A 13,287-nucleotide genomic window follows, 5' to 3' on the forward strand; every position below is an offset into this window, starting at 1 on the left:
TTTAAACTGCAGTAAATGTGTCAACAAATTATTAGTACAAAATAGTCATGAATTCCTAAATATCTATCATAAGCAAATTAGACTTGTTTTGTGTAAGGAGATCATCACTATAATATTAAAATGGCCGCTGTTGTTACTCTGACAGGAACCTATCCGATAATGTTAGTAGGACACCTGCCTGTGAGCATGTGCAGTAGGAGGCTCTGCCCCATTCCCTTCACGTGTAGGAAGATGACCTCTCTGGATAATCCCATCTAATACCAGTGATATCAGGGATGCTGAGGCAGCTTGCACTTCTGGCTCCTGTTCTTTTCTGAATGCTGCATGGCTGCTGTGACCTGGAGATGACTTATATTATGTTCTATAAAAGGTATCGCCATGTCACAGCAGCATTCAGTAAAAAACAGTATTATCCAGAGAGGTCATCTTCCTACACGTGAAGGGAATAAGGCAGAACCTCCTACTGCACACCCTCACAGGCACGTGTCATACTAACATTCTTGGACCAGTTTATTTTTTTTATTTATTATGCTTTGCTTATATAGCGCCATTAATTCCACAGCTCTTTACAGATATTATAAATTCTGTCCCCATTGGGGCTCACAATCTACATTCCCTATCCGTATGTCTTTGAAGTGTGGAAGGAAACCGGAGAACCCGGAGGAAACCCACACAGACACGGGGAGAACATACAAACTCCTTGCAGATGTTGTCCTTGGTGGGATTCGTCCTAGGACCCCAGTGCTGCAAAGCAACAGTGCTAATCACTGAGCTGCCCGATTTCTGCCATTGTAACAATACAGCAGCCATTTTAACCTCTTGTTCATTTGGCCAATTTGTGTTTTCATATTTTCTTCACCTTAATCCAAGAGCCATCACTTTTTTTTTATTTGGCGCCATTTTCTGAGACCCATAGCCTATCCATTTTTCAGGAACTGGCGCCGGGTGAGGGCTTATTTTTTGCGCACCGAGCTGACTTTTTTCTTTGGGGTAGATTCAAATTTTTTGATCGCCCGTTATTGCATTTTATTGCAATGTTTCAATGACCAAACAACCGTAATTCTGGCGTTTTGACTTTTTTTTTTTTTCTTGTTACACCGTTTACCAATCGGATTAATTCTTTTTATATTTTAAGAAATCGGGCATTTCTGAACACAGCAATACCAAATATATATTTTTTTATTGTTTTGTTTTTAATGGGGCAAAAAGGCGGTGATTTGAACTTTTTTATATATATTTTTAAAATATTTTTAAAAATATTTTTTTTTTACTTTTTTTTTTGCTTCAATAGTCTCCTTCTGATCACTTGTGCTACACATAACAGGGATTTAGCCGTGCTATGTGTAGCAAAAATAATCATCTGCTATGAACACGGGTCACAGGCTGGCGTTTATAGCAGATCAGCAATGACAAGCACTGTGGCCATCTGCAGACTCCTACCACCTCCCACCACCGGTTGTCATGTCAACCCACCGGTGCCCCGTGATTATGTGACGGGTGCCGATGGGTGTAGTTTGTGACACGCTTCCCATGCAATCATGTTAAATACCACTGTCAGAGATTGACAGCGGCATTTAACGTGTTAACAGCCGCAGGTGGATCACGATTTCACCCTCGGCTGTTAGGAGCACATGACAGCTGATCAAATCAGCTGTCATGTGCCGGAAAAGATGTGGGCTCACTGCCAAAGCCCGTATCAAAGGGGAATACATGACTTTCCTATACATCATGGGTCTTGAAGGGGTTCATTTTTAGATTTTGGTCAAACTTTTATGGATGTGATACCACCTGTGTATTTTTTACTATTTTAGTTGTAGTGGGGGTAAACGGGTTGATGCACATGTTTGTTTTTTTTATTTACATATCTTTTAAAAAAAATTTTTTACTTTTTATTATATTCATTAACTTGTGATCGTCTAATCGCTTGTGCTATATGCAGCAATACTTCAGTATTGCCGGATATGGTAAAAATCACAGTCTCATTTGAAGCCCAGTCACAGGCTGAGTTTCATTGTAGCTCAGTGATGGCAGGCACAGGGTTCTTCAACAGCCCCCCGGCGCTGATGGCAACCCATTGGTGCCCCATTACCACGTGGCAGGGCAGCCAATGGCTGCATAGAGGCGCACAACTGTCAATGTTGTTGCCACAGATTGACAGTGGCATTGAACAGGTTAACAGTCATGGACACAGCTGTGACCTGTAGCCATTATCTGCTGGGTATGGCAAACGGCAAGCCACCTCCATACATTTGCTCACAACTTGGGCACGTACATGTACGGAGGATATCGGGAAAGGGTTAATGTACTGTAGTAATTGCCTCCCTAGACCAATCTTATTTCTTTATAATGTCTTTAATTTGTTTATTTACTTTCTTTTCCTGGAGACCCCCTCTTAGACTGTGAGATGTCATGGAATCACAGCTAAGTGCCACTACGTCCAAACACTTAAAAAGTGGTGAATGTTCCCACATGTCTCCAGCCAAGTCCTTTAAAGCACTGTACATTGGTGGTGTTGGAACACACAGGCTTTTATAATTGACACTTGAAAGCAGGAAAACACATGTTGAATATCATACATTTTTAAGATTTTCTCACATGTCCTTTCATGCATTATTAATCTGTATCCCTGTGTGGATACGCGTGTTTATTGATGAGCCTAGAAGCTGCCGCCATCATAAATGTTTATTAATGATGCACAGAATGTATTTCAGAAATGTTGATTTTCTTGCTGATTGTATTGTCGGACAAATTGAGTGTGTGTGTGTGTGTGTGTGTGTGTGTGTGTGTGTGTGTGTGTGTGTGTGTGTGTGTGTGTGTGTGTGTAATATAGCAGGGGAATGTGGTGATATCCTCTTTCCAGTGGATCTCCGATCAGCCAGACATCAGGTTAAAGACTGTCTGACAGCAGCCTGTAATCTAACAGCTTTACTGTAGTGGTGATCCACGCTTATAGACTGCGCTACTATGGTTGGTGCATGGTGGACATTTATCTATGACTATAATTTTAACTGGATTCCCAGTTATGCTCATAAACATTACAATATATTTTATATAGACCAGGGATGTTTCTGTCAAACTCAAATACAGAGAGGGCCAAAATAAAAAAAACTTTGACAAAGTCGTCAGCCAACCTTGATACAGTGGGGCCCATTATACTGTGTGGAGGGCTATTAATACATACAGTGAAGGAAATAAGTATTTGATCCCTTGCTGTTTTTGTAAGTTTGCCTACTGACAAAGACATGAACAGTGTATAATTTTAAGGGTAGGTTAATTTTAACATTGGGAGCTAGAATATCCCAAAAGAATCAAGAAAATCACATTGTATAAATTAGATACATTTATTTGCATTTTGCAGTGAGAAATAAGTATTTGATTCCTCTGGCAAACAACACTTAATACTTGGTGGCAAAACCCTTGTTGGCAAGCACAGCAGTCAGACGTTTTTTGTAGTTGATGATGAGGGTTGTGCACATGTCAGGAGGAATTTTGGTCCACTCCTCTTTGCAGATCATTTCTAAATCATTCAGATTTTGAGGCTGTCGCTTGGCAACTCGGAGCTTCAACTCCCTCCATAAGTTTTCTATGGGATTAAGGTCTGGAGACTGGCTAGGCCACTCCATGACCTTAATGTGCTTCTTTTTGAGCCACTCCTTTGTTGCCTTGGCTGTATGTTTTGGGTCATTATCTTGCTGGGAGACCCAGCCACGACCCATTTTTAATGTCCTGGTGGCGGGAAGGAGGTTGTCACTCAGGATTTTACGGTTCATGGCTCCATCCATTCTCCCATTGATGCGGTGAAGTAGTCCTGTGCCCTTAGCAGAGAAACACCCCCAAAGCATAATGCTTCCACCTCTTTGCTTGACAGTGGGGACGGTGTTCTTTGGGTCATAGGCAGCATTTCTCTTCCTCCAAACACGGCGAGTTGAGTTAATGCTAAAGAGCTCAATTTTTGTCTTATATATGACCACAGCACCGTCTCCCAATAACTCACAGAATCATCCAGGTGTTCATTGGAAAACTTCAGACGGGCCTGCACATGTGCCTTCTTGAGCAGGGGGACCTTGCGAGCACTGCAGGATTTTAAACCTTTAAGGCGTAATGTATTACCAATGGTTTTCTTGGTGACTGTGATCCCAGCTGCCTAGAGATCATTAACAAGTTCTCCTCGTGTAGTTTTAGGCTGATCTCTCACCTTCCTCATGATCAAGGATACCCCACAAGGTGAGATTTTGCATGCTGCCCCAGAGCGATGTTGATTGACAGTCATTTTGTATTTCTTCCATTTTCTTACTGTTGTACCAACAGTTGTCTCCTTCTCACCCAGCGTCTTACTTATGGTTTTGTAGCCCATTCCAGCTTTGTGCTGGTCTATGATCTTGTTCCTGACATCCTTAGAAAGCTCTTTGGTCTTGCCCATGTTGTAGAGGTTAGAGTCTGACTGATTAATTGAATCTGTGAACAGCAGTCTTTTATACAGGTGACTATGTAAGGCTGCTGTCTTTAATGCAGATAACGAGTTGATTAGGAACGTCTAACTGGTCTGTAGGAGCCAGAACTCATCATGGTTTGTAGGGGATCAAATACTTATTTCTCACTGCAAAATTCAAATAAATTTATCTAATTTATATAATGTGATTTTCTTGATTTATTTTTTTTTGGGGATTATCCATCTCTCAATGTTAAAATTAACCTACCATTAAAATTATAGACTGTTCATGTCTTTGCCAGTGGGCAAACTTACAAAAACAGCCAGGGATCAAATAATTATTTCCTTCACTGAATGTATTAATAGTCCTCCACACAGTATAATGGGCCCCAGATAGTCCTCCATACAGTACAATGGGCCCCACATAGTCCTCCATACAGTATAATGGCCCCACATAGTCTTCCATACAGTATAATGGGGGGGCGTTGCTGGTATCGCGGGCCAAATATAATCGACCTAAGGGCGAGATTTTGACGTGTGATATAGACGTAGCTGACATTTCCACTGCTGTTCAGTCCTTGTAACCAGTGAGAATTCAGCCGTCCTAAGGCAAGCTTGAGGCTTTGTGGTATGCATGGTGTTAAGCTTCTGTGATTACTGATGGCTTGTGAGCGTCTTCCAATATTTACATGATTACAGGGACTTTGTGAGCAGCTCCTGAGAATGTTTGAACTTTCCCTTGAATAAAACAGCCGCAGTGTTTGACGCTTATCTTTATTGTTAGGCAAACATTAATTTTTGAATAGCACAAATGAAAAGGGTTGAGAACAAGCTAATTATTGACCATTGTCAGAGGTCACCTGCCATTCTTGTGCAGCTTAATAAAAAAAAAATTATCTTACTAATTCATCCACATTTACAAAGTTGGTACTTTCCTTAAAGTGAAACCTTATAAAATTTAATAGGATTTTGTATTGCTGACATTTTGGTTCATAAATATGCACGTTGCATTCAAGGTCTTTGATTATGTATGTATCAACTTCTTGGATTGAAAAAACAAAACAAAGGCCTGATCCAGAGACCACATAGACATATAGGATAGGTAGGTTCCTAAGAAGTTGTTCTCAGTTATGAGCACATACAAAATACAGGGCCATATTGGGTTGTACAGTGAATATGAAATTGTGCATGAACTGTACCTCGAGTTTATTGATTATCTGATGTAAACTGGATGGCAAATTACAGGGGCGATCACCATGGCTCTGCTGGAAAATCTTATACCTGGGAATATCTATCTGGTAAAGATCTCGGCGTCCAATGAAGTAGGAGAGGGCCCATTTTCCAATGCACTAGAGCTGGCTGTAAAACCCGAGGAGACCGTGCGCAGCAGCATGAAGTCAAAGCAGTTAAATTCTGCCAACAGTCAAGGTCAGTTTGGAAGTACTTACAGTAAACAAAGAGAACCCGTTTCATTATTTACTTGGGAGCATAAATTCTTTCAGACATCCATCTGTGGCTTTGTGTCTGCCCAGCAATACTCTATTCAGCCAAGACTAATGACTGCAGACTGAGAAGAACGATTCTGCATGAGAATTACTATGAGGAGGTGATACACTGTCATTGTAATAAACTTAAAATAAACAAATTAATGACAGTGATTTATTTGTAGATGAAAGTGCAAGTCTAAATCGTATATCACAGAATTTGCAGTTCTCAGCAAGACGTTACAGATCAGCAATAGTGAATGGAGAGCTTTGTAATTTAGTCCACGCTTTATTGATTTTATACACGTTTCAGATTTTATTCCTTTGTTCAAAATGTTTTTAGATGTTTCATTTGCAACCTTGTATTTTTCTTGAATTGATGGGATTGTTAAACTCAACATTTGGTGTATGTATGCGGGCTTCTGATACTGGCAATGATGCATTTGCTGCTCCTGCTTGAATGGTCTTGTTTTGGTCAGCAGAATAGTTATCTGAACTTTTAGAAAGTAATCATTGCGAGGAAGAATCGCTGCAGATCATAGTTCTAAACTGACAGCGCAAAATCGCAACTGAAATTACTAAGTAACATGAATTTTACATGTTAGAAAGACCAGTTAAAGCACCACTCCACCGCTTTTCTTTTTATTTAGGCGCTAGTGGTATCACTAGTGTAAGTTCCCTGCCCCTGGTCTTATACTTACCAGCCTCTTTCTTCTGCTCTTCCTGGCGTCACTCCAGTCCCGCTCCGCCATCTAGGTGATCACAGCTTCTGACTAACTGGATGTTAGAGGGAATGGTCACAAGCTCGCAGTGTAAGTCTATGAGACCCTCATTGTGGCCTTGTTCTGGCTCTCATAGATTTACATAGCGAAGTGACTTCCAGGTCACCCAGCAGGTCACAATACGCAGAAGACGACCGGAGCAGCGCAGATGACAGAAGAATACAGGGGTTGGTAAGTATATTACTAGGGGCAACATGCATTAGTGATATCACTCTGGCAGTGAAATGCTAAAATACAAAACAAAACATTGGAGTGGTGCTTCAACAATACAACATATACGTTCATAAATTTGTGTTTCAATAAATACATCTAAAAGCTTCTTCATGGAACAGGATACATTCATCATTTATTCAGCATGTAGCCCAGTGGTGGCTAAACAGTTGATAGTGATCTCAAGCAGATGTCGATATCTGGCTGTTCTGTTGCTGGTTTCAACATAGAAATGGAAAACTACCTTCATAGCAATTTATGATTCACTTTGACCGTCACCACTTTAATAGCTACATCTTCATTAGCAGGTTTTATATGGACCTGTGAAGATTGATCCGTGCTACTAGCCTATGTAGGTCTTATATCCATTGTTAACACAGAGCACGGGGGGAGAACCGCATGGACATGTATGAAGAAGGCGGTGTAACTAGGGCAATAAGCAACACAGGCTGCCATAATGGGGGCCCTAGCGGGGGTGGATTAAGAGTAGCAAGGGCCCCGGCCAGTTTAGAAGCCGCGGTCCGTCCCCCCACACACACACACCTGATGTATAACGTGACATGTCACATGATCCCCTGTGATAGATCATGTGATAGTTCACATGAAATTAATTTGGCACAATATTAATATACTAATTATAATAATTTTTTTTACATTACTTGTATAACTTAATATTGAGCATAATGAAGTGTGCTGACATTCCCTATATACAGTATGAGACCCTACACACAATATGAGCTGCCACAATCCTCCCATACACAGCAGGAGGCCGCACGTAGCCATCTATACACAGCGGGAGGCCGCACGTAGCCATCTATACACAGCGGGAGGCCGCACGTAGCCATCTATACACAGCGGGAGGCCGCACGTAGCCATCTATACACAGCGGGAGGCCGCACGTAGCCATCTATACACAGCGGGAGGCCGCACGTAGCCATCTATACACAGCGGGAGGCCGCACGTAGCCATCTATACACAGCAGGGGGCCGCACGGTGCCGTCTATACACAGCAGGGGCCCGCACGGTGCCGTCTATACACAGCAGGGGCCCGCACGGCGCCATCTAGACACAGCGGGAGGCCGCACGGCGCCCCCCCCAGAGACAGCGGGAGGCCGCACGGCCCCCCCCCCCAGAGACAGCGGGAGGCCGCACGGCCCCCCCCCCAGAGACAGCGGGAGGCCGCACGGCCCCCCCCCAGAGACAGCGGGAGGCCGCACGGCCCCCCCCTAGAGACAGCGGGAGGCCGCACGGCCCCCCCCCAGAGACAGCGGGAGGCCGCACGGCCCCCCCCCAGAGACAGCGGGAGGCCGCACGGCCCCCCCCCCAGAGACAGCGGGAGGCCGCACGGCCCCCCCCCCAGAGACAGCGGGAGGCCGCACGGCCCCCCCCCCAGAGACAGCGGGAGGCCGCACGGCCCCCCCCCAGAGACAGCGGGAGGCCGCACGGCCCCCCCCAGAGACAGCGGGAGGCCGCACGGCCCCCCCCCAGAGACAGCGGGAGGCCGCACGGCCCCCCCCCAGAGACAGCGGGAGGCCGCACGGCCCCCCCCCCCCCCAGAGACAGCGGGAGGCCGCACGGCCCCCCCCCCCCAGAGACAGCGGGAGGCCGCACGGCCCCCCCCCCCAGAGACAGCGGGAGGCCGCACGGCCCCCCCCCCCAGAGACAGCGGGAGGCCGCACGGCCCCCCCCCAGAGACGGCGGGAGGCCGCACGGCCCCCCCCCAGAGACGGCGGGAGGCCGCACGGCCCCCCCCCAGAGACGGCGGGAGGCCGCACGGCCCCCCCCAGAGACGGCGGGAGGCCGCACGGCCCCCCCCCAGAGACGGCGGGAGGCCGCACGGCCCCCCCCCAGAGACGGCGGGAGGCCGCACGGCCCCCCCCCAGAGACGGCGGGAGGCCGCACGGCCCCCCCCCAGAGACGGCGGGAGGCCGCACGGCCCCCCCCAGAGACGGCGGGAGGCCGCACGGCCCCCCCCCAGAGACGGCGGGAGGCCGCACGGCCCCCCCCCAGAGACGGCGGGAGGCCGCACGGCCCCCCCCCAGAGACGGCGGGAGGCCGCACGGCCCCCCCCCAGAGACGGCGGGAGGCCGCACGGCCCCCCCCCAGAGACGGCGGGAGGCCTCACGGCCCCCCCCCCAGAGACGGCGGGAGGCCTCACGGCCCCCCCCCCAGAGACGGCGGGAGGCCGCACGGCCCCCCCCCCAGAGACGGCGGGAGGCCGCACGGCCCCCCCCCAGAGACGGCGGGAGGCCGCACACAGTCACGCATATACACACAAACATATACAGACATATACAAACACGCATAAAAACATTTGAAACACAAAAATACATATAAACAGACATCACAAAATGATATCTGCGCGCGCACACACACACACACACACACACACACTCACTCACCATCCCCCGGCTCCCGTCGTCCAGCTCCTCTTCGGTGGTAAGTAGCAGTGCAGGGCGCGCACTGCGTGACGTTACACTAGCACACACGGCCGCGCACAGGGCCGTGTCTCCTAGCTGTGACGCGGCCGAAGAAGAAGCAGCGGCCGTGCGCAGCTGCTGGGGGAGCGGTCCGGGGGCCCCCCGCCTCTGACTGCCGGTATGTGCCGCTGCTCCACACATATTATAATGAGGGCAATCTGGCCATGAACCCCCCGGGGCCCTGGGCGGTAGCCCAGATTGCCCTCATTATAATCCGCCTATGTGCCCTAGCATATCCAACAAAGCGACATGCAAAAATAATTGCATTAGCAAAGCTGTATGTGACTCTGCCGGGACTTCTGCTATAGACTACCTGCCCATAACTAGCAATCTGAAACTGAATGTAGGGATTTGGCAACACTGAACAGCTGAATAACTAACTTAAAAAAATAAGTTAAAATAAATAAATGGGAGGTTCCTAACACATATTTTACTTGTTTATGTGGTGCTATTAATTCCACAGCACTTTACAGACCTCACCACTGATTGACGGCTTTCTGTGGCTGCTGTGCATAGACTGCTGCCAGTCAGTGGTGGGGTGGGGTTGCACAGAGGACTAGATGACAGCAGGTTTACTTGTCCTCTTGATAAAATCACTATTTTATGAACAGTAGATTAGTACTAAACTACAGCAAGCAGCCCTGTAAGTGATGCATCGCTGGAATTAGGACCTCTGTCTCACAATATTCTGTTCTTGGATTAGGTGGCAAAAACCTGGTAACCTCTTACATTTTTGTCATCAGTCATTTGCACTGTTTTAATACGAAACTGTATACATTGATGGGATCCACGCTGTAATTTTACCTTTACTTGATTTATATCCGGATGATAAAGACTTTTAATTATATATTTGTTGCAGATTACCTTTATCACCTGGACCAGAAATCCATGACCGGAATTGTGGTGGGAGTGTGCATCGCTCTGACTTGTATCCTGATCTGTGTGCTTATATTGATATGCCGCAGCAAAGCCAGGTGTGTATGAGGAGTATTGCTAAAGCATTTGAGTGGAATCTTATAGTTTGTCTCATTTCATTGTTGTTGGTAAGATTATGTATTACTTTGTAAACCCGGTAAAGAAGTAAAACTTCTGGCCTGTGTGAATTGTGTGAACACCCTTGTAAGAGAGGATAGAAATCTATGGGCCTCCTCTGTGGGTCTATGTACCCAGGCTAACAACTTCTGGTATAATTTTGTTTTCTATGTAGATATTATTTCCTTTTAAAAATTGTCAAAAACAATAAATTGTCCTATGCAGAGTCTTGAATTCAGTCTTTTTATGTTTTAGACAAATTAAAGGGTTCTTCCAGGTTTTTAAGAAACTAGGTCAATACTAGCACTAACCATGACTTACCCGTTAACGCCCCCCTGTGTTTTAGTGCCGCAGCTCTGATGGTCCCATAGTCATTATGTGCTATACATCATTCACGTGATCACTGTAGCCAATCACTGACCTTGGAACGTGAGCACTGAGGTCAGTGTTTAGCTGCAGCGGTCACTTGAATAACAGGATGTCATCACTGCAGGATCTGTAGGGACTACTGGAGCAACGGCATTGGAATAGTGAGATTCATTGCGTGAGTAATACTGATTTCTTTATTTTATTACATTCTGTGCTACTGGCCAGGTTTCCTCCTGGAAGCCCCTTTAATTTGAACTTCTACATGGTGCCCAACTCAAATACAAAAATGTATTGTATGCAGGGTTACAGAGCAGATTAATGTGCCATGTCGGAGTCTGTGGCAACATCTATGGTGGCTATAATGATGGGTATTTGTGGTTGTCACTTAGCATATGTTACCTGTGCTGAAGATCAGTAAAAAATACAAGAGTATCTGAAAACCGTATTAAAGAGGTTGTCCACTACATTTACATTGCTGGCCTATCCTTAGGATAGGTCATTAATGTCTGATCGGCCAGGGTCCGACAACTGCCACCGCCGCCAGCTGTTATCTGTGTCAGCGGCCGATAGTGGCCACCGAAGGGTACTGCAAATCCACCTCCTATTGATTTGATGTCGGACCACGGCCGATCAGACATTGAAGACATATCGATAGGTCATAAATTAAAAAGTAGTGGACAACCTGTCTAAGGGACTTCAGAAAAAAGCCATATTGATGAATTTAATGTAAAACAGAAATGATTTTTAAATATGACTTATAGGTCACATCGATTACCACTGTTATAACTAGACTGATGGATGAATTTAGACTTCATAGGTGGAATACAGCAGTATTTTTTTCTCCAAATTAAGCATCAGAAAAATCAGATCTTTCCATAGTTTAAAGATATTGTATCTATCTGACCTGCAGGAAAGCATCCATTGCAAAGATTGCTCAGCAAGGAAATGATGGAACACCTAATTCGGCTACTTTAATTGCTCATGAGACTCAAGAGAGCAAAGCCATGCATCAAATGGAAGAAAATGCAGATCCCTTAATCCCTACTGTTCAAGTAAATCACTACATAGATACAAAGGTAAGTTTTCTGGTGTATAATCAGATTTTTTGTTAATAAAAATTGCCTGGTAGATTTTCAGTACAGCCCAATACTAAAAGCTGTAAGGATTAGTGATGAGCGAGTATGTTCTGTTAACTCTTTCCGCGAGTATGCTCGGGCCGAGCACCGAGTAGTTACAGCTGCTCGGTGTTATGTTTGAATCGCTCCCGTGTGCATGATTTGCGACTGTTTGACAACTTTAATACATGTGAGGAATGTGTAAGAAATAGACATTCCTTACATGTACTAGCTGTCAAACAGTTGCAAATCATGCACACGGGAGCGATTCAAACATAACACCGAGCAGCTGTAACTACTTGGTGCTTGGCCCGAGCATACTCGGCGAAAGGGTTAACAGAACATACTCGCTCATCACTAGTAAGGATCTCTCATTAACATATTAGGTAACTGCGTAATAATTCTCCAATATTCAGTTATTGACTGAAAAAAGGTAAAGAATTACAGCAGGGTGGCAGTGTAGAAGTGAACTTGCATTGTTCCTTACTAGTGATGAGCAAGCGTGCTCAGGGCCACGCATGTTTGGCGCTCTTTAGACAGCGAATAAACATGCGGGGATTGCCTGACATTCACTGTAATGCCGTAGCCATGTTGATTTGTGACATTACAGTGATTGGCTGGCCGCATAGCGTCATCGGGTCTACATAAGACTCGGTGAACCTATGCTCGTCAGTCTACCCTGGAAACAGACAGAATAGGGAGAGCTGCTGCTGAGTGAGAGAGAGAATTGGCGGTTTATTAGTGAGGTATTAGGTATTCCACAGCAAGATCTATATCCATCTGAACTAACAGTCCTTCTGAGGACTAATCCAGCTGCATATATTACTGGTGATAGCAGGAGTTAGGCAGGCAGAGTTTGTGGACACTGTATACAGCAGAATAGGGTCTATTGCACGTTCTGTCTGCTGCTATTACAGATATCCATAGCTCTAGATATCAGGGCTAATTTTTTTTTTTGCTCTTAATCGTGATTATTTGCTTAAAAATCAATACAGTACACCATTTTACTGCTCCATTTGCTTGTTAACAGAATACAGCTCGATTTTTTTTTATTATTATTTATTTATTTTTATTCGCATTGCTGTATTGTGGAAGCAGAGAAACTTGTCCATCATCAGACATGATCCCATATTACTGCCGTAATAATCGTGATATTTTTTGGAGCGTACCAAATATTAGACTCCAGTTAAAGACTAAAACTGTGATCATCAGACGGGATCAGATATTACTGCGCTAACGATCCAGAATTTTTTGGCCGCGTGCCAGATATTACACTCCATTTAAACTATCCCAGTTGTGCGTTGTTCAAACCCATTTTCCCTTGGTTGCTGACCAACAGCATATCTGTGAACAATGTTGTCAGAGCATTACTCCACTTTTTCGGAC

The 13,287-nt window shown here is 45.5% G+C and overlaps 1 protein-coding gene across 1 annotated transcript in view; it reads left to right on the plus strand.

The window, feature by feature from the left end:
• The window catches only part of PRTG (protogenin), a 112,997-nt gene extending 100,659 nt beyond the window's left edge, over positions 1-12,338 (plus strand). Inside the window, exons 16-19 of the mRNA XM_073654718.1 lie at positions 5,675-5,857; positions 10,245-10,359; positions 11,697-11,862; positions 12,318-12,338. Of these exons, the coding sequence (XP_073510819.1) occupies positions 5,675-5,857; positions 10,245-10,359; positions 11,697-11,862; positions 12,318-12,338 (485 nt within the window). The remainder of the gene's footprint in view (positions 1-5,674; positions 5,858-10,244; positions 10,360-11,696; positions 11,863-12,317) is intronic.
• The last annotated feature ends 949 nt before the right edge of the window (positions 12,339-13,287 follow it).

Source organism: Phyllobates terribilis, unplaced genomic scaffold (genome assembly GCF_046119375.1).
Source record: "Phyllobates terribilis strain yellow unplaced genomic scaffold, ASM4611937v1 Scaffold_11__3_contigs__length_659146591, whole genome shotgun sequence".
Lineage (NCBI taxonomy): Eukaryota > Metazoa > Chordata > Amphibia > Anura > Dendrobatidae > Phyllobates > Phyllobates terribilis.